General features: G+C 39.3%; 1 protein-coding gene across 2 annotated transcripts; it reads right to left on the bottom strand.

The window, feature by feature from the left end:
• Window positions 1-91: 91 nt before the first annotated feature.
• Window positions 92-12,852, bottom strand: ndnfl (neuron-derived neurotrophic factor, like). Of its 2 annotated transcripts, none has more exons than XM_077239652.1 (4): window positions 12,521-12,852; window positions 8,121-8,312; window positions 3,396-3,520; window positions 92-2,143 (listed from the first exon to the last, which is right to left on the bottom strand). In XM_077239652.1, exons 2-4 carry the CDS (start codon window positions 8,279-8,281, stop codon window positions 717-719), a joined length of 1,713 nt encoding a protein of 570 aa, XP_077095767.1. In that variant the 5' UTR covers window positions 8,282-8,312; window positions 12,521-12,852; the 3' UTR covers window positions 92-716. The 2 variants fall into 2 exon arrangements, with proteins under 2 accessions (XP_077095767.1, XP_077095768.1); XM_077239653.1 differs by lacking the exon at window positions 12,521-12,852 and adding an exon at window positions 9,922-10,045.
• Between the last annotated feature and the right edge of the window lie 8,845 nt (window positions 12,853-21,697).

Here is a 21,697-nt window from a genome sequence, read left to right as displayed (position 1 = left end):
TTCATCAGTTCGTTTTATATTCAGGAATATGAACAGCCATTGCCCTTGAAGAATGTCAAAGTGTGACACATCCACAGATCATTTTCATGTCTGGTTGGTAATTGTGTTTTTATTAGTGCGCAGAAGCGCAGCACAACAATCACATCACACACATTGAAGCGAACAGCGAAGTCGTTTTCCCTGCTGCATGCTTTAGCAGAGTATAATCAACACACTGACTTCACACAGCTCCTTTCACTCTCTCTCGCGGCTCCCATACTTGGTGTCTTTCTCTGATACTGGTGGCAGATTGAGAGATCTGATACAGCTCTGGTTAGCACTGGTGCTCAAAGCCCTCCGGCTGTTTCTCCTGCATATTTTGGCACGGTCCTCTTTTGTGTAAGAGACGAGAGAGTTTCTGTTATTCAGACACTCAATACTGTATAATTAACAACAGAGACGGCACCACGGACAGCAACAACACAAACATTGATACGGGAACATCGTAAAGTAAATAAGTTTTTGCTGGTGTGAGCTTGGTCTCACCTCTCTTTGTATTTGTGTGTCTGTGTTGGCATATTAATGTGTCTATGTCTTTCAGTGGTCACATTTGACCTCAACCGCACCACATCTAGGCCCACAACAGTTCCCTCTCTGGCCTTACATTGGCTTCCCTGTGGCATATTGTCTCTCCATTGAGTCCTTCTCCACCGAGAGCAAGATTCTGAGATGCTCACTTAACATTCACTCCTGGTTTTCACAGTCTTGCTGTGGTACATAATTGGAAGCCCCCAGCGTCTCATAAGATAAACGTCAAACACATATAACACCCCTGATTTCAGTTCTCCGATCACCGCTGTAGTGACCGCCCGACGTGGGTTTAACTCTTGGAAATACTTACAGAGGACTCTCTCATTGGCTGGACGGGACTCCGGGTCGATGCAGTGATCCGTCGAGATGCGTTTGCTGTCAAGTGGGATCTGCCTCCGATAAACGCAATATAGACTCCGTTCTTCAGTCCCCATCCAGGCGAGAGTGACTGAGTTGCAGGTCCGCAACTTGTTGAAAGACTTAATCTGCAGTGTGGCGGGAAACACCGGCACAGCTCGGCGGTGGTACGCCGATGATGCCTGAATTTTGAGACAGAATTTGGACTTCCCAAAATTGCCTTTAGGGATTGACGATGAGGAACCTGGAGCCAAGGCCTGGAGCTGGATGAGGTATGACGGGGCACCATGCAGCCATATCTGGGCCAGCTGGTGTCCCACCTCCTGAGACGTCAAAGTCCGTCCTTTACTAGAGACGGTGACCTTGACTTTACTAGTGCCGTTACAAGTGTGTAAGGTAAGGAGGCCATTTTGTTGCCACCCACGAGGTTTAAATCGGAACTGTTCCCCCTGTAGATTGCTTGCGTCCTCGCTCAGGGTGACCCATTTGACCTGTCCTTCCCGTAAGGACGTGACAGCAGGACGAGCCTCGTCGTGTGTGCGGGCGAAAGTGCCGGTGTATGCCGCACTTGTGCCATTAACCCTGTCCACTACAAACACGTCAAAATAGTACTGTGTACCTGGAAGGAGGTCCGAAACCGTGCACACACTTTCGACATCCCTACACACACATCCAGGGTCCTCAAACTTGTCAGCTGTCGATGATTCACGGTCCTCAAGGGTATCCGGGTGCCGCCACCACCAGTCTTTAAGCGTTGCCCACACAATCTCCTTGCTTTGTTTGTCCCTTCTCTGTCTCTTCTGCACACTCTGTATCTCCTTTCGGATTCCCTCACGGGCAGCGCAAAGACTTCGGTAGTTGTGTTTGTGGTTGACTAACACACAATATTCGTGATGTGGCAGGTGACCATCTTTAACAACTATGGATGAGCTCGGAGCCCAGTTTAAGGTGACACTGGTCATGCCCACCCCCAGTGTCTGCACTCTGGGATCTGAAGGCAGCTCCGGGAAAGCCCCTGAAGGACCAGGACCTTCGTGGAGGTATGCCGACACCTGCGTGTCCTGATCGTTTGATTTCAGCCGCAGGATGTAGATGGACGCTGGAGCGTAGGCAGGACCGGTGTAGGTGTCTACAGCATTGCCGGTGTAGGTGTAAATCCTAACCTCTCTTCCAGAACCTCTCCACCAAACCTCAGGCATGCTCTTCTTCGAGCCCCCTGAAAAACGAAGCATTTCAGATCAAGGTCAAGCATATTCAAAAGCTCTAATCAAAAGAAAGCTAAAAAACATTGGGCCGCAAGCACACATAAGACTGTTTTTCATGCAAACCATCATTACTTTTGTCGGCACACTTTTAGAGGGAACATTTGGTAATCAAAGTGAATAATTTAAAAGTGTAGATGGGGACCCCTGAGTTCACAGTCTAAATGATTTATATGTCACTTTATGACTTTATAATGCTGCTTTGCCTGCTAGACTACCCCTCCATTTCAGTACATGTGCATGATTATGAAAGAAGAGTGCAGAAACGTATCAGGATTATTCTGGTACTGTTAAAACATGATGCAGATGTGTCTTCCAAATATAAATGAAGATAATTGTCAAATGTATTTTGCAACAAAATAGTTTGTTTAGCTATGATTTAGCATTTAGTTGTCTATATTTAGTTATATTTAGTTGTCTGTTTTAATTGGCATTATGAATGTATAATAAATATTTATTAAATTATTTTATAATGTCAAAAAAATTGGTAACACTTTAAACTAAGGTTTAATTCGTTAACATAAGTTAATAATGCATTATGTATTTATTTATCTTGGTTAATGTTAATTTTACATATACACATATATTTTTAAATTTAAAGTTGTATAAATTAACATCTAACATCCACAAATATTAATTAACAATGAAAATCAGGATATTTATAATTAAATTATTAAAATATTAAACCTGAAAATGAAAACTCTGTGGTCATCGACTTACCCTCATGTTATTCTAAACTTGTATCACGATTCTATTGCTTCTGTGGACAAATAAGTATTGTAAAGTACCATTAAAATTAGAAACAGATGTTAATGTTTATCCATCCAGACTGTGCTTGCATATGTTGTCTCTTTGTTTCTGTTTGAAAATGTTTTACTTTCTATCAGGAAACAGCCTGGAGATCTGGAGATGGATAAGAGGAGAATCTTCTGTCCACAGAGGCCCTAAAGCAACACAACAGCAGTTTTACACCTACTAATTAAATCAGTGCGCCTCAAGCGACTGCTTCGCTTCTTCATTAGAGCCTCTGAAGGGATGTAACCTGTCCGCCCTTTGGATACAAAATCCCTGAGTTGTCTGTTAGCCCTAGTTAGGCCTATGCTAGTAGGCTACTCCCCAAACACGCAAGTTTGTGTTTGCATGCATGCACAAATATACCTTCAAGCAGACACAAGTCCATGAATAAGCATACACAAACAAACTTACAGTGTGCTTTTTTAGGTGCTTTATCCTTTAAGGTCCGAACAGCCAAGCTCCATTCGATGGGCACTGCACAGGGGCTCACAGTAACAGACAGCAAATCAGCTTTCTTCTTTAGTGTGAAATACAGTCTGAAAGACAGATACATATCTGTATGTATTAGAGACATCACATATGATGTGGTTTGGTCTGATTGTCCATAATACCTCTAAAAAAAATCTAATTTTATATTCTATAAATGAACCATTATCATAAATTATTTGGTCAAACAATATGCTTTTTCAACAATTTGTACCAGCCTAATCAAGTCTCATCAAATAATCTAATCTACTGTATTCATTCCTGTTTAAAATAAAAAAAACTTTTAACATAACTGTGATGTATTATCTCACAATTATGACTAATTCTCACAGTTGTGACTTTGTATCTTGCATTTAGGCTGAATTTCTTATTTGAAAATTTGTCTCAAAAATACCTGTTTTATTTTTTACACTGAAGCAGAAACAGGGTTCCATAAAAGACCCCCAATTGAAATTAAGCTGCTTGTTACAAAATCGTTGGATTTATGATTCTGACATCAGACACATGAGTCATGACTACCCATTTTTATCAGTAAACCCCTATTCAGTTTTCAGAACTCTTGATCTGCTCAGTCATATTATTATTTCTAAACTGATCATTTCAGTTTGACCTTTCTAGTTTGAGCAACATGCCTTAGCATCGTGAACATTTGGCATGTATATTGAACCTGCCAGCAAACCCACTTGTGAGTATAAGGCTGATTCTTATATAAAGAAAGCGTTTACGTTAAAGAGACCCAAAAAGTTCACACAATAATGAAAGTTGTGTTATCATATACTCACCTTCATATTATTCAAAACCTGTATGACTCTTTTTTCTTCAAGGCAATATAAAGAAGAAGAGAAGGTTTTGAGAAGGTTTTTTTTTCAATGCCAATGGTTTGTTTGGTTATCAACATTCTTCAAAATACCTTCTTTTCTGTTTTGCAGAAGAAAAAAATGCATGCAGGTTTAGAATGACATGAGGGTGAGTAAATTATGACAGAATTTTCATTTTTAATAAGGGTCAGAGAGAGTTAAAAAAGTGGTTATGTAAAAAAAATTATGACTGTTTTGGAGGGAAAAAATTTAAACATTACTTAAACGGACCTCAGGGGGAAAAAATTTATGCTAAAAAATTATGCCAAAAAGTAGGGATGCACCGATACCAGTATTGGTATAGGGCCGATCCTACGCTCGTACTCATTTAAATGCTCCGATATCACGCAGCGTGTACAGTACAGTGCTTATGACAAAGAAACAGACAACAGAGCAAACAGAAAGCAGAATGGATATATCAGAGAAGGATATCTATGAAGTGAATGTATCAAATGAATAGTTTAGCAAATGTAAATGTTAAACAAATTAAATATTTACGCCTATATAGCTGCTGTATAGCTTGTCGAGCACACATCCATTTTTCACAGACATTACTGGAGAGTTTTTAGTTCAGTTGGATATGGCAATAGCAAAGAAATGAGGAGAATATTACTAACGTTAACTGACCCTAAAAAGTGCACTTCTGTTGCATGCTCTTGATTGTTGATCGTTCACTCAGCACATATGTGTCATTTAAATTAAAACTAAATCCTATGTACGAGTAAAAACATGAACTATATTATTTATTTAAAGAGTGGTATACATTTTAACAGGAGGCGGTACAATAATCACATGACGTTTTCAAGAGGTTTTCTGTGCGCAAACACCCAAAGCGTGTGCCCAGAATGCTGCTTCTCAGACAGCGCATGAATAGTATTACATATTTCTCTTTCATGTCTTCTTGTGCTTTGAAGCCTAGGACAAATTCACACAAAATTATGATAAAATGCCCATATAGGCAAGTATCCTTGTGAAACAGACAGGTATGTCTTAAGTGAACATAAACAGTCGAAAAGGAAACACATGTAACAGTATGCTGGATACGTGAAGCTCTTAAAGTGACAGCAGCCTAATAATCCTACTAATGTCTTTGTCCTCAATGTTAATCTAACCACAAAAGACAGAGAAAATCACTCACTGCTCTTGAATGGTTGAGCCCTGCTGGAGCAGCTCTAAATATTAACTGTGCTATTAAATAGGATAAAATATGATTGAGCAATAATAAGAACAGTAAAAGTAACAGTAGCTCCAACAATACATTTTAACAGGCATAATAAAGCATGAAAATAACTGAAGGAAATATCTTTTGGCTAAGACAACTAATGATATTCATATTCTTTTGGTTTATCCAATATTTTTAAAAATTAAAAATTAAATGGGAATCCAGATATCAGTACTCGTATTGGAAAGTAAACGAAAGTAAAAGTGGTATTGGTGCATCCCTACTAAAAAGTGTATGACATGATGCCTTTAAATAACATGCCGCAGAGCTTCCTTGGGGACTGTTTGACTGCTGTTGTTTGCACAGGTTGATCTGCTAATGAAGGTGAGGAGAAACAAAAGCAATGAATCAGAATGACTGATCTCTGATAAGCTTCTATCGATCCATCACCACTGTTTAGATATGCATCTCCACAAATCCTAATGTTTACAGATCACAACTGATGCCAGGTGCACCATCACTGGAGAGCACTTTGCTCAAGCAGGAAACGCATTCACTCCCCCTCCATGAATAACATCACACTGGGCAGAATCTGGTGAACCTCCCTCTGTGCATTCTGGTAACACCAGTCATTTGGCAACCGCCACTTCCTCTGACCTTGAAAACAAGCTTGTGTGGCTGCCTTCAGTCAATGGTGTTTGCATCTTCAACTGCTCATTATATTTTTTCTATGGAAATAGTCAGACATTAGATTTAAGACTCAGCATTTGTTTAATGCAATTTGGATCTCTTATTTGCATGCCACTGGCTCACCAGCATAGCACATTATCATAATATTGATTTCATTCTTCTGGTAATCAAGTTTAACTTTGACCTTGACTGAAATAAGGGGTCATCGTTTTAGTTTGAGGGATTACTGGCAGGTACACTTTAGGTGTGACCATCCCTTACCCTTTTAATCCAATTTTTAGTGAGAGTTTTGTGTGCAAGGCACAGTTACAATCTTTTAATAGATTAATTAATTTGATTTATGATCAGCAGCTCCTGCCCTACGGCTGTGCATTGAAACACACTCTGTTCTTCTCTCTCTTTCTCGCGCTCAGTCTGAAGCCTGACACCACCTCTGTTACGGGTGAGGGAGCAGTTCTCACTGTGATTCTCACTGGCTATTGTTGCTAATGGAAAAAGAAAGCTGCAGTTTTAGTTTAGTTCTAGCTGCTGGGTTTGGGTTTAGCTATTGGGTTTGATGGAGAGGAAACTGAGAAATCTGTGGCATGATTTTAAGACCATTAATGAGAATTAACCATATAGGAGATCACTTTTATTTCAATTATCAAAAATGTTTAACAGTTTTCGTTGAAAAAATATTGTTGAACAACACTGACCCAAAATGTATACTGTGAAAAATGGGAATATTATAAATATGTGTCATTTTAATAATAATAATAATATTGTCACAGATTGGCTGTGTTGATAATTCAAAGATGATGCTTGACGCAGGATTAATGAATAATTATAATACTTTTAATGCTCATGGAGAGAATACTACACGTACACAATGTAAAGTTAATGAGAAACAATGAACTGAAGAAGACAGAATGCTTAAATACACGAGGAAGGTAATCAACAAAACAGGGAACACGTGTGGACTAATTAGAAACCACAACTAATGAACGACTAGAACTCAGGCAATGACAAAGACAATGAAAACTAAAGCCCTATTCGGGCGGTAAATGTTTCTCATGTGGACGTCCGAAAAAAATTATTTGCATGGCACTTCGGTGATAAAACTTTGGTTTTATGTCTTGTATTTTACCTCAAAATTATGGATGTCATTTTAAAAATGTAGAAATTAGCAGAAATAAGTTGTAATAGTAAAAGTAAATATAATAAAAGTGTAGGCTAGATTGTTAAAATTCATCCAAATTACAGCGAAGCACAACAGTTATCGTACTGTGCTTGGCAGTGGTCAAAAAGAATTTAAACAGTACATTTTTAATTGATCTCTTCTTGTAAACTCAGTGATGTGGATTCGGACGGCAAATGATGGCACAACATTATACAACGGATTTTTAAGGGGGTGGTGGGAGAAAAATACTGACATTCTGGACTCGGACAGCACTAAAATCACAGACTATAGCCCCTGTTAATGTTGAAACAACTTACGAGCCCATGAGAAACAATTACCGTCTGAACAGGGCTTTAAAACTAAACAAGACAATGAGAACTAAACACGACTGTGACAAATATCAGGAAATATTTATTTTGTATTAAGTTAATGTTGTATAATTTTTTCTACCCACCATTTTCAACCCCATTGCAACCTCCTGGGTTTTTGAAACCCCCTGCTCTAAAGGACAGATATCAGTTTACAGTGATTGTCAAACGAGTCGATTCCCTGCTAAGTGATTATGCAGTATTAGCAATCTCTCTTTGGAGGATTACAATGTTGATTTAAACTCTTCCATTTCTTCGCTACTTGAATTAGAAGCTTCAAAACATACACAATCAGTGTTTCTCTTTCATTCCTTTCCTTTCCAATTGGTTCACTTGACCAATTTTAGTGTACCTTCCCTTTAATGGAAATTATTTATTGTCTATCTCCCAGCAGACCCCCAAGATGTCTTTTACCTACGAGCGCGTCCTTTGGGCAGATGCACTGGTGTGACCCTGTTCTCACTCAGCCATGTTGTGGGGTGTAATGTCACTTCATTTTCAGGTGCCAGGGCACTGATAGTGCCGGGACCAGAAAAGAGGGCCATGGCCAGGCAGAGACACCAGGAGAGAGCCATCCTTGTCCAACACAAACAGCCACTCACTTGTCTGGAAAACAAAGAATGCCATTTTTAAACAAGTGGTTAGAGCTTTTTTATGCATTTTATCCACCAGTTTTTTTTGGTAGTTTTGAATATTTCCCTAAAAACCACAAGGGTGACATCAAAGGACAACCATGCTTTTTTAAGTTTTAACTTTGAAAACTATTACATTAAAAGACTTTTGGTGGAGAAAGATTTTCATTGACAACTTAAAGCACATCAAGTAAGAATTAATGACATTTTACAGAACTACTGTGCTCAGTTCTCCCTTCATAAAGACACTCTGAAAGGAGCATCTGGATTCTCATAATAATAAATTGGATTAAGAAGTTTGACTTCTTTTACATACACTACATTCACCATGTTGTACTGCCTTTGAGCTGTCTGACCTTTGACCTATGGCATGCTGACAACACTGTTAAAAAAATTGTACAAATGATACCTCTAGACGTACAACAGCTTTTCACTGGGGGAATAGCCTTAAAATGTAAATGTTTTTTGGTTTAGCAATTAAAAAAGCCATCTGACTCACAATTATCTGCAATTTTTGTATCACTGACATCTTTTCAGCAGGGGCCACTGGTTACACACTTCACAATCTCCGCAGATGCAGTATGTCATCCAGATAATGTTCGCCTACTACAGTTCTGCTCATTTGACATACTGCTATTTGCATATATAATAGGGAAGTAGGCTACACATCGCCTATACTACAGACTGCCGTGAAAAATCAATTTACCATATCTTGTCAGTCAGTCCATCTATTTAGATTACAAACGTCCCATGCCGTGGTTTATGAAAGACAAATGAGGACATCTGGAAGTTTCAAAGGAGCTGATAATTCAGCAGAATTTTGACTTTATCTCATTTCAAAAAAGTAAATCCATCATACTTAAAACATCTGCCTTGTCCTTGATGTAAAAGTTGGAGATAAACTTCCGACTTCAAATTAAAATTAAGATTAAAATCTTCTGAAACCTGTCAAATTTCAGCTCTGACGGCTGAAACTCACATTTTCGGGTAGATCTGCACTCGGGGCTGATGTGCTAGATGACAGTGCTGTTATTTATCTCTCAAGGTGCTGACAAACTCACTGGTGTTTCAACCGACATTCAGCACAAAGGTTATTCATTATGGCTGACAAGCGAAGAACTGAGCTATCAGTCAATCAGTTGATTCTCACACTCCATCTGTTGTGAGGGCAAGGTGAGAGATATGTGTGTGTGTGTGTGTGTGTGTGTGTGTGAGAGAGAGAGAGAGAGAGAGAGAGAGAGAGAGAGAGAGAGAGAGAGAGAGAGAGAGAGACTCATCCTAGCTGATGATTCATTGATAGCAGGAAACATTTGCCTTTATTCAGAGAGAATTATTTATATGAGCAAAGAAAATTTGCTATCCGCTAACACTCACTCCACACAGAAACCTTGCGCTGCGAGACGAGAACGGCTGGTAAACATTCACTTGAATTTATGACTCTATTTTTAACAAGCGACATCAAATTGGTTTACTACGGAAATAGAATTCAACTCTTCTCATTATGTACGAACAGCAGGCTGCTTTGGTAGGGCCTACTATAAAAACCCATCGACAAAAAGAACAAAAACCGACCAAAACAGCACCTGGAGGTAATATGAACACCGCCGAGCGGCGTCTGTGGGGGAGAGTTGAGGAAGTTTGAAACTCTCAGATGTTCAATCTGTGTTTATCTGCAGCTGATGGGCCCAGTGATGTGAGTTCACGTCCCTGGGGAGAGAGAGGCAGCGATCAAAGCCATCGTTCTGAAAAGTGTCCCCATAACAACACGCATGGTTGTCGCTGGGGAAACGTTGCCCCGTAGATCAGATGACAGGCGGTGGAGTGAACGCGCATGAGACGCGACGCGCTCTCTCATCACCCAACCTCTGCACTGATTATGAGTGCTGAACAGGCCCTCATTAGAAACAGAAGAGAAGGATGGAGGGGGTGGAAAAGAAGGATGCAAGGAAAGTGTGAAGAGAGAGAGAGAGAGAGAGAGAGAGAGAGAGAGAGAGAGAGAGAGAGAGAGAGAGAGAGAGAGAGATTGGAGCGGGAAAATGTCCAGGAAGATGAAGAGAGGGATTAAGAAAGGTGAAAAATAAGACAGTGAAGGTGAGAAAGAGAGGATCGGGAAAAAACAGGTAAAAGGAGAGTGAAGGAGGGAGGAGCCGAACAAGGGCGTAGGAGGTGAGAGAGAAAGACAGGAGGAAGGGATAGAAGGAAATGTAGAAGAAAAATAGAAGACTAAATTGACACGTGCATAAGAGAAAGAGGAAAAGAAAAAGAGCTGGATGGATGGTCATAAAACCTCCAGGTGAATCTCATGACAAGTCAAGAACATGTTTGAGTTATATTTCATCCCAAAGTCAAAAGAAGTATTTGACAATGAGAAGGCATGGGATAAACCCCCAAAAAGCATTTTTTTTGCATTGTAAAATTGTTTACATGCTATTTTTTCTGCCAAATTTCTCATTAATGTAATGCAAAAAAAAAAAAAAAAAAAATACTGCAATGCAAAAAAATAATAATATTATTTACATTTTATTATATAGGCTATTTTAAATATTTTATGTATATTATTATTTTAAAATGATTAAAATATTTATATTATTTCAATACGTATTTCAGTGTATTTATACACCATAGTGTTTGCTGTAAGCAATCTAATTTTAGCCTATATGAATCAAAAAATGTAAATGTAAAATAAAAATATTACAGTAATGAGAATTGCCATTGCAAATAATCGGAGTGGGATGCCTGGTCAAATTACGGTAATGATAATGGGGGAATTGTGTGGGTAAAACACTTAATTGTAAAAAAATAATGGCGTAATGCAAAAACGTGATTTGTCCTAAAATATGCTTAATTTCTTTATGCAAAATATAATATCTGATTTTTTCCCCCTTTTGATTCCCCGTGTCTCTATAGTACTAAGTCGGTCCATTCATTAAACCTCACACTAGTTTTATTTCTCTCTTTATCTCTCAATCTCTGTGTTTACTCTGTTCTGCTTGTATTACTGTACACACTCTCTCTCTCTCTCGATCTGTTAGAAAGCTTGTTGATGGCGTTGGTGGCTGGGGTGTCATGTGACACATGCTCTTTGCAGGGGTCCTGACTGCTCCCAGGGGAGCCAGATATAAAGCGAGAGAGAAAAGAAGGGGGAGAGGTAGAAAAGAGAGAAGGAAAGACAGAAAAGGACTCCAAACTTGAATGGTATAGAATGAAAACTGAGAACTCATGCAAAGATGTGGGCCGTAGGGGGGTAAATAGACAGAGATGTGCTCAGATGGGGAGAAAGAGGGTTTAGTGAAAGATTGAGGAAGAGTATACATATATTATGGTCATGAACACAAGATCTAATGGCTTACTTTAACAAGTCAAAAGTAACACTAATTGCTTTGTCTCTCCTTTCAGTCTCTGTCTCTCTCAAAATTGAATTGAGCTGATTCAGTTTCAGAGACGTTAGTTATGGTCATGCAGTTACAACACTAGCACAGCAATATAATGCCTATATGTACAAACTATATGTTATCATAAGCATAAGTTTTATCATTTTTATCATATACATTTTTATATCGTTAGATTTTTATTTTATTTTAATGTTATATCTATATTAAATATTTATTAAAAATGTTACACACACACACACACACACATACACAAACATAATATAAAAATATGACATGAATAAAATGTTTGAATAAATCTTTATATATATATATATATATATATATATATATATATATATTTAAACCAGAAATAAAAATGAGAAAACATTCCAAAACTTATTCTTTTCTGATATTTTGATTAATTGTAACTTTCTTCTGCATTGTGAAGTGTTTCCCCCCCCCCCCCCCCCCTGTTTTGGATTTCCATGAAACTGAACCCCCATCCCAAACCACACTATCTCACTGCTGTGCTTATGGGCTATTTAGTGGTCAAAGAGACATGAGTAAGAGACACACACAGAGGATGATCTCCATCTCACGTAACAAAATATAAATTGATGAAAATGGTTTTCCAAAATACTAAATATAAATACTTTTACCTAAAGCAACTTGCATTCAAGATTTTCTTTATCACTTTGTGTTTTCACTGGAAATCGAGCCCATGACTTTGGCATTGCTGGCACCATGCTCTACCAGTTGAGTCCCTGACATGTAATCACAGACACACAAACACGCAATCACACGTACTTACCTCAGCCAGCACTCGGGATCTCCACTCTGAAGAAAGAAAGGAGGAGAGGTGAAGAAGAGCTGAAGTAAACGGGTCTGATGTCTTCTGCACTGGTGCTCAGTGTCACAGAAACTCGCCTGTCCTGCTGGAGTATCCTGAGGATAGAGAGAAATAAAGAAAAAAAGAAAAGCCCTCCCACCCTTCTCCTCTACTCTTTCTCCCTTATCCTCTCTCTTCTCTCGTTTCCACTCCTTTTCTCTCCTCTTTTCTCTCACCCCCGACCCAGATCAGTGCAGTCTGATAACTGAGGCGCGCTAGTCAAATAGACACATGCGCATGGGAGCTATGTGTATGTGTGAGAGAGAGAGAGAAGAGGAGGAAAAGAGATAAATGATGGATAGAAGGATGGAGAAAGTCTCTTGGTAAGGACTGTTGTTGCAAGAGGGGTGATAGTGTGTGTGTTTGTGTGTGTGTGTGTGTGTGTGTGTGTGTAATTGCAGATTGGGGGGGGGGGGGGTGATTTGGATGTTCAGAGACATGTGTGTTTTTGAAGATTGCATAGTGATGTGTTAATTACATAATTTTCATTAAATCTCATAGAAACCCAAACCATAAACTTCATTATAAACAGTAAAATATATATATACTTCATGTGTATAAAACTTTGGGTCATATTTCTCTGCAAAAAATACATAAATGAAATGTTTATTACTCTTTCATTTTATGTTTTATTTTAATTTAATCAAATTTTCGATTCAATCTTTTAAAAAAATCTTTGTATTACATTACAGATTATATTGTTCTTTCATTCTTTAAAAATTAGTGTATTCAATTCATGAGAGCCTTTGACACTAACTGGAACCGGGCTCCTCGACACATTACGGTGATGCGAATTTAGAGGGGAAATGTGTGCAAATGACGTGAAAATAATATTTGAATGCAAAAAAATATGATTTATCCTAAAATGTACTTCATAAAAGTAATGTTGTCTTATTGAAACTTACTGTAAAGTTGTTTTATCAGAACTATAGATATATAAATATTGGCCAATATTTATAAATACAACAGCACTGAACATAAAGTCCCTCCATAGCACACCTGAAGCGTGGGTGTGTGTGCGTTTGTGTACATATTGTTCTAAAGGTCAAGTGCTCTTCTCAAAGGTATTGAATATGTACATGTAATTGTGAGTGTTTTTCCCGAACTCGACACTGTGCTTCTTTCCTCCACACAATGGTATCAGTCCATCTTCCACCCCTCCATCCCATTCTGTCCATCCTCCACAGCAGAATGAAAAAGGCTATTTGCATTGTGTTAAACATGTCTCTTGGGCCTTTTTGAATGTATTCTATGGGTGCTTCAGCCATGCTATTGAAGTAATGAGAACACTCCACCCATCTGGCCATTGTGTACGTGTGTGTGTATGAATGTTTGTGGCCCCAGATCCAGCATAGCTCAGAAGTAAAAACCAGAGCTCATCCAGGATTTGATTTCCCTGACCAATAGATATGTCTGGCCAGTAAGACGTGATTTCTGTGGCTGGTCGCCACCAGTGGCTTTGGTTCAGATCAGGTCAGCAGTGACGAGAGGAACCTGATATGATTGACAATCAGAGTCCTAATGATCCTACAATGTTCTTGACAGTCACTGTCATACTAAATCTAATGTGGAAAGAGGAAATTCATCCTAAAAACCCTTGACCCTATATTTCATGTCCTTGATCATTGTTTTTTCGCTCTCAGTTTTAGAAAGTTCTGGCTCTAAAAAGGAGAATGTTTGCAGGACGTGGGTTATAATGCTTGGTCATTAGTGGTGAGATGTGTAAAGTGAGACTTTGGCCTTAGTTCCTAACCTTCATTTAGACAAAATGACTCTTTTCAGTAGGTAAATGTGAGAAAATGAGAATAAACAAGTGATCTGCCATGCTTCCGTTAGCCAAAACGCTGCCATGAAGTGTGGCCCTGTCCCAAATGACATACGTACTGTGTAGTTGCAGACTTGCGATGATTAGTTTACATGTAGTCCACGAAACTGTAGAGTATTACATTTGTCATTTTAGACCCCTTCTGAGGCCAATATTTCAATTCTTTTTTCAGTATCTTTATTGGAACTGGCCATCCATCATCTAACACTCATTTAAAGTTAATCTTTAAAAGCACTAATAAAATAATAACACTGTTAACTGTAATCTTTTGCAAATCTCAACATGAAAATAACTTTTTCATATATAATGCTGTGATACCCAAATTCACTTGTAATATTAAAATTATTAATTTATATATTTTTAAAAACAGTGAAGGATCTTAATATCAGCTATTTTGTCGTTGTCAGTTTAGTATTGAATGAAATAGAACTTTAGGCTATTCATAATCAACATCTTGACTCATCTGCCATTTTGAATAATTTTTTTTCAGAGTTTGCATTCTCTGTATAATACATAGGCTACAATGCTGGCCAAAAGAAGGTTTCTTAGAAGTCAGCCTTTGCATGCTTATGATGCTATCTACATATGATGCTATCTCTTTTGTTCACTTTCAACCACGTCTATCCTGATTTATTTAATATATGTGCTTTTTCGGATCTTTTGATTTAATGGACTCATGCAATTAGCTCATGCAATTTACATACGAACGTGACCGTAGACTACAGAAAAACAGCAGCATTCGTTTCTGCTCTGATAGCAACAGACCACGCTGAACGCTGTGAGTGCATGTTAGAATGGTGAGAGAACCTTGTGCTTGGTACGTTTTTCATCTTCAAACCAAACTTGGGTCTTCAAACCAATAAAGTTTAAATCTCATCTGGCTAGCGCGCATCTCACAATGTTTATGCATTATGTCAGTAGGTGGAGAGTTTGAACACACTGTTTGAACACATTCGACTACGTGAGCATTTACACTGCGAAAGCAATGCTTTTTCGACTACCTCTGAAAGGGGTTTAAAATGTTCCAAAGTGGACAAGCTCAAAACCTGTATTTAGCGTCTTATGATCCGATCAACCACAATGCATCATACCAGGTGTAAACAGGGTCAGAGAAGAGATGCCACTGCAAGAGGGAGGGGAAGTTATTTTAATTAAAGATTATGAGGGTAGGCTACATGAATTAAAAAAAAAAACATTATGTGCACCAATAAATCATTTATAGTAGATAATGCAATATTTAATAAAAAGAAAATTAAGAACGGTCAATTTTAATGTCATGGTTACTTTAAAATTTAAATATTCAGAAATGAATCTCACCAACTTACCCAAAAGATCAATGTTTTAAAGTGTGATGTTTTAATCGGGCCAGTGCTAAATCTTTGGGTGTTTGAAGGTGGGCCTCACACTCCTGCCTCCCCCAGAGAGCTGGGTGAGTGCTTTAAATGGGTCTGGCCCACTTCAAAATCCCTTTGAACTGTCTGAAGTCTGGCTCTCTCTGATACTGCCAGGGTTTTGAAGTCTTGATTTATAACTGATTAATCTTTAGGATTTTGCCAGAAATACTGAAAATGACACACATGTACATGAATGCACACACAAATTGTCCACCAGCTTTCTCTTCCTCTGTGTTTCTGACTGGCGCTCTTCTTACTCGCTCGCATTCTATTTTGCTGGTTAGCTTTTTTCCCCCGACTATACAGAATGTCCGTTCTCTTGTGTTCTTCTTAATAATTCATTTACTACATTTGCTGGATGCTTCTGTCTCTATACAGCATGCATTCACACGCAAACCTACAACATATCTTTAATTAAGATAATTGAATTTTCAGGTTTTATTAATTATTAATGGCTGGTTAAAGGTTTCTCACAAATGCAGCCTATTAGTCCTGTACAGATTGTAAGTGTATTAAATGCAACATCATTCCAGTTCAGGGGTTATGTTGAGAAGACCTCTGTGGCTCAGAGCAAACTCCTGCATAACACAACATTGACAGAGAGAGAGAAAAGGGACAGAAAGGAGATGTGAGAGTGGTCTGTTGATTGTGATCCAAATTTTAACAGCAGATGACAAACAGTTGACCATCTGCCCATGTAAAACTGGATTCTCTCCAGGGACGGAAAGAGAGATAGTGAGGGAGTATATGTAGGCTATATGAAAATAGTATGATGTCACTATTTTGCCACATTTAGTGTTATTCTTCAACTTTAGTTGACTAAATCACTTTAATAAATTAATGTTAATTTTTGACTAAATCAATTCAGCTAAATCAATTAATCTTACCTTTCTAAATGCATTCTCTTTTGTATTTGTTAAATGTGACTTTTGTTAGTTTAGACTATCAGTGTTCTCTTTTATTATTCTTAATATATTCTATATTTTTATTATTAAATTATCCATCCATAATTCATTTTACAAACCATTTCTATTATTGCTATATTATTATTTTATTTCAAATGCACTCTTTTATTTTTTTACAATGCACTACTAGTACAGTATTATTTCATCTTTAGTAAAGATTCTCTGTAAGGCTCTTTTGAACGTATATTATACTGTACTTCGAAGTCCTAAACAAACTAACTTATATTAATGTTACTTATAAATTTGCACTAGTTGTTTTACTTTATTTTAAATTTTTCATTGTCAAACAAAATTAAATATATCAAATAAAAATTAAGAAAACAACAGAAGAGAGGAAGAAACAAAAGCAAAAATTAAAATGATTGAGGGAAAAAAAATCACTCATAAATATTGAGTGAATCATATGTCATGTGCATTGTCTTTAAACCAATCAACATGTCACTTTTACCCAGAGTTTAGCTTGACCTCCCAGAGCGTGATGTCATGACTGCGGCAGGTCATGGAGTCACTATGATATCTTGTCCAATGGGAGTTTAGTGCATAACACATATACATGATCTCATCCATACAACAATTCCATATGGAACTGTTATTTCTGCATCTGCGTCCATTACAGCACCAAGATATCTGTCTGTGTGGCCTCAGAGAGACACTAGAGATGTGATCAGAGACGGGGTGTAAGGTTCAAACGTGTGTGTGTGCGCTGTCACACAGTCTGAAGCAGAGCATATGACAATGGATCTGTTAATGAGATGGTATGTGTGTGTGTCTCCCTGAAACAGTTACAGCTGATTGAGGGGGAGGGTCCCGAGAGAGCTGAGGGGGGCCTTTGATTTGACCCCAGGGGTTCGTGTCTCCCCACTAGACCACATTTCATTTAATTTTTAGATAAAAGACTGCCTCTCCTTTTTCTTTCTGACTCATTTATTAAAGATCTGCCAAGCTTTGAAACGTTACTGAAAATGGATCTATTATAATGCTTTTTATCTCCTTAAACACAGACCGGACTCATTCCTGAACACATCCACACTCTTACATTAATATTCTGGGTTAAATTCAAGTTAAGTTCTGTTGACATTAGCACAGAATAATTTCTTCTAATGCACTGGAATGGAAGTGTATGGGGCAAACATACAATTGTTCCATAGACTTCAATTAAAAGTGCATTTCTGTCAACAAGTTTATTTTACATATCGTTCAAAGGTTTCGGGGTACTCTATGATTTTAAAAAAAATGAATAGGCTACTTCATCGAGGGGGCATTCAATATAATGCTGTTCTGATTAACTTTCTATTCATCAAAGAATAAATACTATATAAAACAATATATTAAAAATGTATCACGGTTTCCACAAAAATATTAAGCAGCAACTGTGCTCTGTGTGAACACGGAATTAAGATTACTGGAATGAGGATGTACAAAGTCATGACGCCCTGACGTAAGAAGTCTGCTTTGGACCAATCAAAGTTCTTATGGAGATGACGTGATTACTTTTTAATAGTTTTTCTATTCAAATATGCACTAGATGGGCTACTTTGACCATTGAGCCTGTTCTCGCAGTGTTTTTGACAGACCCAGACTTTCCATTCATCAGGGTTGCGGCTCTGTGGTTGAAATGCTGATTTGCTGCTCAAAGAACATTTCTTATTATTATCAATAGCCCCTTTCACACACCAATCCTGGTAAATTACCGTAAAATGACTAGAATGACTTTACAGGTAAATACACAAATATGCTGTTCACTCAAGCAACAGGGTTCTGGCTTTTTACCGTTAAGAGACCATTTACACATCAGCATGAAAATACTGGTAAATTCTTTGATGTCAGTCATCGGAAAATAATCTTTAAACACTGCGCCATTGTCTTCATTAGCTGGCATGAGGAGAAGCACTTTAGTTTCACTATCTGTTCAATTTGACAAAATAATTTGACGTCTGAGTTACAGGCATAAGGGATGATCAAACAGAACGCGTTTTTGCTCTTAAAAACATGCCGCGCAGTAACTTCCCCTCCGCTCCCGCAGGAGCTCCGTTCCTCCATCTAACCTTTCCTTTACTGCCGCAGCAGTGACTTCCCCCTTCACTCCCGCAGGAGCTCCGCTTCTCCATCTTACCTTTCCTTTACTGCCGCAGCAGTGATTTCCCCTCCACTCTTGCAGCAGTAGCTTCCCCTCCGCTCCCGCAGGAGCTCCGTTTCTCCATCTAACCTTCCCTTCAGTGACTTCCCCTCTACTCCTGCAGGAGCTCAGTTTCTCCATCTCACCTTTCCTTTACTGCCGCAGCAGTGACTTCCCCTCCACTCCTGCAGCAGTGACTTCCCCTCTGCTCCCGCAGGAGTTCCGTTTCTCCATCTAATCTTTCCTTCAGTGACATCCCCTCTACTCCTGCAGGAGCTCCGTTTCTCCATCTAACGATTCCTACAGTGACTTCCCCTCTACTCCTGCAGGAGCTCCGTTTCTCCATCTAACCTTTCCTTCAATGGCACAGCAGTGACTTCCCCTTCACTCCCGCAGGAGCTCCGTTTCTCCATCTAACCTTTCCTTCAATGGCACAGCAGTGACTTCCCCTACACTCCCGCAGCAGCTCCGTTTCTCCATCTAACCTTCCCTTCAGTGACTTCCCCTCTACTCCTGCAGGAGCTCAGTTTCTCCATCTACTGCCACGGCAGTGACTTCCCCTCCACTCCTGCAGCAGTGACTTCCCCTCTGCTCCCGCAGGAGCTCCGTTTCTCCATCTAATGTTTCCTTCAGTGACTTCCCCTCTACTCCTGCAGGAGCTCCGTTTCTCCATCTAACCTTTCCTACAGTGACTTCCCCTCTACTTCTGCAGGAGCTCCGTTTCTCCATCTAACCTTTCCTTCAGTGACTTCCCCTCCGCTCCCGCAGGAGCTCCGTTTCTCCATCTAACCTTTCCTTTACTGCCGCAGCAGTGACTTCCCCTACACTCCTGCAGCAGTGACTTCCCCTCCGCTCCCGCAGGAGCTCCGCTTCTTCATCTTACCTTTCCTTTACTGCCGCAGCAGTGACTTCCCCTCCGCTACCGCAGGAGCTCTGTTTCTCCATCTAACCTTTCCTTTACTGCCACAGCAGTGACTTACCCTCCACTCCTGCAGCAGTGGCTTCCCCTCCGCTCCCGCAGGAGCTCCGTTTCTCTGGCTAACCTTTCCTTCAATGGCACAGCAGTGACTTCAACTACACTCCCGTAGGAGCTCCGTTTCTCCATCTAACCTTCACTTCAGTGACTTCCCCTCTACTCCTACCCCCCCCCCCCCCCTCCAAAGCTCACTCCAATGGACCACCGTCCCCCTACAACTACCGGTGAGACTTTCTCTCATGACTCCAAGTCGATAAATGCAACAGCAAAACATGTTCCAGAGTAAAGCTTCTGAAGTTCTCGTAAAGCTCCAAAGGAGCTTTTCCCAAGCCACAGCCACAAAACCACTCCATTCAAACTTCCAGCAGAGTCCAGCTACTATTGTCCCTCGCCTTGTATCTTTGGCGCTCATTCTCCTTACTCCTTTTTTTGGGTGTGGTGTAGGGGGGTCTGTCTTACTTAAAAACTGAATCTTCCATGGCAACTAAAAGTATATGGACATGAAAATTTGAATTGATTTTTATGTCTCTTACTAGTTTTCATATTCTACCTGAGCTCCTAGTTATCTATCAACACTTTTATGCTTAAAATAAATGCCCTATATACTAAATATATATTATAACTGGCCAATTAGGTATTCCACAGAGCAGTACATTTCCAAAGACTACACAGGACCAAACTACATTGTGTATTAAGAACACAAAGACACAAGAAAAACACAGCACAAATTAAAGACAACATAACCCCAAAATGTCACAACACAGAGTGATCCCACACAATGACATATATCAAACCGCACCATAAGCCAAAACAATGCAGAAGAGGCTGCCAGATGAGATGATTCTTGACTGCACTATACAGCTACAGGAAACCAAACCCACTTTAAAAGCTACAAATGTAATGAGATCTGATTATTGTGCTGCTCTTCCTGGGGTCATATATACATGGAAAACTCAATATACTTGTTTTCAAATGTTGAGAATCAATTTTTCACACTTGGCAGAAATTATTGGAAGCGTTTAGTGTTTGGAAAGGTGGAAGACATCAATGATGTACTGGAAGGGGAAGTTACTTTGTGGTGGGATGCCATTTAGTTACTTTCCATCTAACAATCTCTTCCCACCCTTTATCAAACCCTTCTGCAACTCTTTCTCTCTCTCTCACACACACACACACACACACACACACACACACACACACACACACACACACACACACACACACACACACACACACACACACACACACACACACACACACACACACACACACACACACACACACACACACACACACACACACACACACACACACACACACACACACACACACACCTCCCCCTGTGTATCTCTCTTTCTGATCCATTTTTCATGCTTCAATCTATTTTCTCTCCTCCATTTGCAATGGTTTACTGTAACTTGTCCCCATTCCCCTTCCCCTTCCCCTTCCCCTTCCCATTCTGTGAGTGCATTACGAGATTCTCTCTCTCTCTCTTTTGGTGTCCTCCCCTTTCTCTGTCTCTCTCTGCCATATTATCTATTCCTCTCATCCCTGCTCACGTAGTCTTTTATCTCTCTCATGGGCCATCCATCTCTCTCCTATTAAACACCACCCCTCAATTAATCTGCACTCCATCCCTCTGTTTAAGGTTATAGCCCAATCTCTCTCTCTCTCTCTTTCCCTCTCTGCAGTAATTGCTTGTGTGATCCATGATACATGCCCATTGTCCCTCAAAAAACAGTTTTTGTTGACTACATTGCAGCAGTGAGTCACAAAACACAGACAAAACAAAAACATCCAAAAAGCAAAAAAAAAAAAAAAAG

This window comes from Siphateles boraxobius, unplaced genomic scaffold, assembly GCF_051911475.1.
Source record: "Siphateles boraxobius isolate OS27281-9 unplaced genomic scaffold, OSU_SipBor_1 22, whole genome shotgun sequence".
NCBI lineage: Eukaryota > Metazoa > Chordata > Actinopteri > Cypriniformes > Leuciscidae > Siphateles > Siphateles boraxobius.
This window is presented reverse-complemented; position numbering and strand designations above follow the sequence as displayed.

Bases quoted from the DNA above. Each gene is read 5' to 3' on its own strand.
- ndnfl (XM_077239652.1), bottom strand. From the start codon at position 8,281: ATGGCTCTCTCCTGGTGTCTCTGCCTGGCCATGGCCCTCTTTTCTGGT. The intron at 3,521-8,120 runs GTAAAAGACATC...TCTGTCTTTCAG, and splicing joins CCCAAAGGACGCGCTCGTAG to ACTGTATTTCACACTAAAGA. The intron at 2,144-3,395 runs GTAAGTTTGTTT...TTCGTTTTTCAG, and splicing joins AGCACCTAAAAAAGCACACT to GGGGCTCGAAGAAGAGCATG.